This window comes from Otolemur garnettii, unplaced genomic scaffold (assembly GCF_000181295.1).
Source record: "Otolemur garnettii isolate 467f Iridium unplaced genomic scaffold, OtoGar3 scaffold00019, whole genome shotgun sequence".
Lineage (NCBI taxonomy): Eukaryota > Metazoa > Chordata > Mammalia > Primates > Galagidae > Otolemur > Otolemur garnettii.
The window spans coordinates 12,031,743-12,036,703 of record NW_003852414.1 but is presented as its reverse complement, the minus strand read 5'-3'; the positions used below and the strand labels follow the sequence as shown (position 1 = coordinate 12,036,703).

Below are 4,961 nucleotides of genomic sequence, written 5' to 3'. Positions count from 1 at the left end.
GAGTATAGTAGCACAAAACTTGTATCACAGCTTGCTTTTGAAAGGTATTTATTTGCAGCGGCGAGTAAAATTTTTGATAATCCTGTCAAATATGTTCATGAATAATTTATTAATCCCCCAATTGTTGAAGTACAGAACGTGCACACAGGCGCTAACACACACACCCTACGCAGGAAGAAATCTATTGCTGTCTTCCAGAAACGACAAAGAAAAAATAAAAATAAGCAAGAATTATATAATTAGATGTCTTACAGTCTCATTCATAAAAAGGCAGTGGTGTGAGGCTAAGCTGGTTAGTTAAAACACACACACACACACAAAACAAACAAAAACCAGTTGCCTTAGATCGGAGCTTCCCGCAGTATTTTCGAGCTGACCGAGGAGCAAGGAGGGCGCAGTTTGCCAGGAGGTGGGCCGGGATCTGGCAGCCGAGCACCTCCTCCCCCGGGTCTTGCAGGGAACCGAGCTGGTGGCTGTCTTAGGTGGGCGCAGAGCAGAGGAGAAAGCGCCCAGCACGACCACAAAGCGCCCAGGGCCGCCCCTCTCGCTCGGGCTCCGCGGCTCCAGCCGCCAGCGAGGAAAAAGGAAAGGCCAGAAGTGAGCGAAGGCTGGGGGCCCGGGGCCGCGGCGGGGGCGGGGAGGCCGGCGGGAAGGCCCGCAGCTGGTCCCGCCGCCCGGCCGTCCCGCCGCCTCGAGCCGCGGGCGCGCGCGGCCGCATCAGCTGAGCGCGCGGCGCGTGTCACGTGGTACGCGTGTCGAAGGTCACGGCGCGCTCACAATGGAGCTCTCGGAGTATGTGCAGAAAGGCTTCCAGATGCTGGCCGATCCCGGCTCCTTCGACTCCAACGCCTTCACGCTTCTCCTCCGGGCGGCTTTCCAGAGCCTGCTGGACGCCCAGGCGGACGAGGCTGTGTTAGGTAAGCCGCTCGGCTCTGAGCTGGATCGGCCGGGGTGGAGGGGCGCTCGGAGAAGAGGAGCCAGACAGAGCAAGAGGGGGAAAGCCCCGGGAAGAGGAAGTCTCCGGGCTTTGCCCTTCGCTCCGGACGGAGTGTGGGAACAGACGTGGCTCTGCCAGGACCCAGAGCAGCCCCTGAGCATTGTTCTGTCCCCACTTGGCACCTGCACATAACCAGCTACACGTTCCTGGCCTGCTTTCCCTCTCAGTCTCTTTGTTCCTTTGTAAAGCCTGTCTGTGTTCAAGTCTTGTTTGTGGCCTAAACAGCTAAGGTTTTTAGCCTTGTCTAAGGCTGTGGCTGTTTTGACACTTGGACTTCATCAGGGGAGCTCCCTGCAATTCAAACTTGAGGGCCAGGCTGGCAAAGGTTTAAAAGAGTCTGTTTCCGAAGTAATTACTAGGTCAAATAGTGTTGACATTTTCCAACTTAGAGAATACCTCAGGTTCCTATGATCACAACACTCGAGTTCAGTATGTTTTACACACCTTCTACGTCTAGAGCCTTAAAATATGATGCACAATACTTTGTTCTGCGCCAGTTACCAAGGAGGCGAGTCCCTTTTAAGCGGTGCGGTCATTGATTGCGGAGTGTAGTGTTAGTATGGATTGAAGGCATATTTTAAGACAGGTCGCTTTTAGATAATTTTCTTAAATATAAATATGCCAACAATTCAAATTTTTGTGGGTTTTTTTAGCTTCATGAACTAAACACTTGTGCAAAAAGTATGAAAGTGGAAGTTCTTCAAACGAAAATAGTAACAACCACCTGGGTTAATCTCAAAAAAAAAAAAAGATGGCTGTCAGAACCTCAAAATACTAATATAATTGTGAAATTCGTATTTTATATTCAGCATTCACATCCTCCCTTCCATCCCTTGATGTATTCATGTCCACGGAACCATTTACCCTAAATTCATCGTTTTTAGGGTGAAAGTTCATCCATTCAAAAAATGTATACCAACTAAAATTTTTATCTTCTTGTTTTTCCTTTGAAATTACTCCATCCAGTGTTAGAAGGGCCATTGTACTATTTTTTGGTTTTTTTCCTTTGGGGCTATAATTTTTCTTAAGTAGTAAAAATAGGAATACAAGATAAAAGAGGTTAATTGAAACCAAATAACAGAAGTATTGATGTGTTCTCTTTATTGTTTTGCAATTGACCTTATGGCTCATATCATTTACTTATAATTGACAGTCCTTATAGTTGAATTATTTTGGTTATCTTGTTAGAAGGGTTTTTTATCCAAATTAAAATACCTTTTTAGGGGCGTGACTATAAAGAATTTGTTATCACAGGCATTATTGACAATAAATTCATTTTAGATCACCCAGACTTGAAACATATCGATCCAGTGGTTTTAAAACATTGTCATACAGCAGCTGCAACTTACATACTGGAGGCAGGAAAGCACCGTGTAGACAAATCAACTCTGAGGTACAGGATTTATTTAAATACCCATTTATTTTCAAATACTACCTTGATGATTTCAATTTCAGGGTTAAAAATGGAAAACTAAACTTTGTTTTGTTTTCTAGCACTTATCTAGAAGACTGTAAATTTGACCAAGAGCGGGTAGAACTATTTTGCACGGAATATCAGGTTACTTACTTTAAATTTTCAATTAACAATTACTAATTTTCTTCTGTTTGCAAAGATTTGTTTTCTTTCTTTCTTTTTCTTCCCCAGAATAATAAGAATTCCCTAGAAATCCTACTGGGAAGGTAGGTACTGTGTAAGGTGTCAAGCTGAGGCACTTTTCACTTGCAGGTATGAATGGAGAGTGCTGGTATGAAACAAAACAGGGCAAAAAACCTAGGGATTTAGACCCACAGAGAAAGGGGCCAAAGGGCAAGTTAAACAATTGAAGTTAAGCTAATGTTTTTAAAGATAAAGTTTATTGAGATGATTTTTTAAATGCTTTTAGCATTCAGAATTTGAAAATAAAGTTTAACAATGTTTTAAATTCAGAATGGATTAAAATGGGGGTGAGGGTGGAAAGCAAACAGGATTCTTAGTAAATATAAATACTGAAAGTTTTTCTGTAGCTATTATGTACAAAATTATCATTATATCTTTCAGTATAGGCAGATCTCTCCCTCATATAACTGATGTTTCCTGGAGGTTGGAATATCAGATAAAGGTAAAGTTTAACAAACTTCTCAAGGGGAATTTAGGGAACTCAAAGAAATAGTTAAAGGCTAATGCATGTATGTGTTGTGTTGTTTTAGACCAATCAACTTCATAAGATGTACAGACCTGCATATTTGGTGACCTTAAATGTAGAGGTATTTATAGATAAGCCCTGTCTAAAAATTATATAATGACACTTGAAGTTTCCTTGATTTAAATAAACGGCACTTTTTCTTTCCTAGAATGCAGATTCCCAAACCTACCCAAAGATTAGTTTTAGTTGCAACATGGAACAATTACAGGTACAGTACTTGGACCTGTAAATATGCCTATCTTTTCATAAATGTTAATAAGAATTATGCTTTTGGAAAGTTCAAAAGACAGTATCTGTCAGCAGATAATAAAGGGTGTTTAAGGATTTAATGGGAAGGGGGCTTCAAAAGTAATATAACATAGGCTTCACTTTTGAGAATTGCTCTACACTTGCTGTTCCCTCATACTAAAATAAACTTTTAAAGTGTAGTGTTTAGTGTACATTTCTTCTAATCATGATGAGTTTGATCTAATAAGATAGGGCAAAATTAAGATCATGGCTTTGAAAATGTCTTTACTTTTAGAAATTGAATTAAACTTTAAAAGTTGGATTTTTAAACAGCAGTTTTAAATGGCTTTTTATAAAGGGAGAAAGATATATAATATTCTAAAACTTTAAATTGCCAGTATAAGACTGGCGAAATTCAAAACTACATTGGTTAATGGATATGACAATGACTTAATTTCTTAACCACTTTTTAAAAAATGAACATTACTGGAAATTTAGATGAAGTTGAATTTTTCAAAATTCATCTCCTACATTTTAATGTACTAGTAATCAAACTTTAAACTTTCACAGAATGTGTATACAACATAACCTTTGTTAGATAACTTCGTAAGTTGAATTTAGTTATCCCTTGCCTGTAAAGAGGATTCCGTTAGAAATAATGTTTCCATCTGAGGGCTCATAGCCACTCTAAAGATGAGCTATTTTAGAGGAAAAGTTTCTTTTGACTGATAATTTGTCAAAGGTTGAAATCCTATTGAATTTCAAAGTTGTTTAGAAAGTAGCTTTTTGTTCTTTGAATTTTTCTTTAATTTGGATTCTTCTTCGTTTTATCCTAAAAACGTGGCATTGTAAACGTCTTTTAGGACTTGGTGGGGAAACTCAAAGATGCTTCGAAAAGCCTGGAAAGAGCAACTCAGTTGTAACTGGGGGAAAGTAACGATCCACCGGAGAGTGTAGAGGAAAACCAGAAACGCCTTGCTTTCAGCGAACCATCGTTTCTGCGAGCTGAATGTCCTCCTTTCCAGTAGAAAAGACTTTTCCTTTTAAATTTATGCCATTCAGCAGTTTTGACACTTTTTTACACGTGTGTAAAGGTTAAGAGGGAAACGCTGCCTAAGTATTTGAGTCCTCTTTTGTACCTGTGCATTTATCCTACGTTGATCTTTCTCAACTATGAAAGGAAGTAGACAGTATTACACCGTGAATAAATAAGGTGTTGTTTCCACAGAGAGAATGGTGATACTTTGTTTGGATTTGAGTTTGTGCGTTAATTATTACTTTGTGTGAAGACTTAGCTAGCTACAATGAGTGTTAACTTCTAACGATCGCCTTTTCTCTGGATGAAAGTTAAACACAGTGAGAAAGGATGCGATGTCCGGGGTTTGTGAAGATCCCAGGTTCGGGACTCCGGGAGCGGGGATTGACGCCCCGCGGGGGGGACCCGCTCGGCCCGTTACCTGCGCGGGAGGGTTCACCCGCACCCGACCCTCGACCGCTGGCCCCAGCGCGGAGCCTCTGCCCGGAGCGAGCCGCTGCCCGCGCGCGCCCCGCCT

At 41.2% G+C, this 4,961-nt stretch overlaps 1 protein-coding gene across 1 annotated transcript; it reads left to right on the top strand.

Annotated features, from left to right (window-relative positions):
* The first annotated feature begins 699 nt into the window (after positions 1-699).
* COMMD3 (COMM domain containing 3) lies at positions 700-4,635 on the top strand. Its single transcript, XM_012803332.2, has 8 exons — positions 700-917; positions 2,279-2,390; positions 2,492-2,555; positions 2,643-2,677; positions 3,036-3,096; positions 3,185-3,241; positions 3,329-3,388; positions 4,272-4,635. The coding sequence occupies exons 1-8, from the start codon at positions 779-781 to the stop codon at positions 4,329-4,331; spliced, it is 588 nt and encodes a 195-aa protein (XP_012658786.1). The 5' UTR covers positions 700-778; the 3' UTR covers positions 4,332-4,635.
* The last annotated feature ends 326 nt before the right edge of the window (positions 4,636-4,961 follow it).

Bases quoted from the DNA above. Each gene is read 5' to 3' on its own strand.
- COMMD3 (XM_012803332.2), top strand. From the start codon at position 779: ATGGAGCTCTCGGAGTATGTGCAGAAAGGCTTCCAGATGCTGGCCGAT. The intron at 2,556-2,642 runs GTTACTTACTTT...TTTCTTCCCCAG, and splicing joins TATTTTGCACGGAATATCAG to AATAATAAGAATTCCCTAGA. The intron at 3,097-3,184 runs GTAAAGTTTAAC...GTGTTGTTTTAG, and splicing joins GGTTGGAATATCAGATAAAG to ACCAATCAACTTCATAAGAT.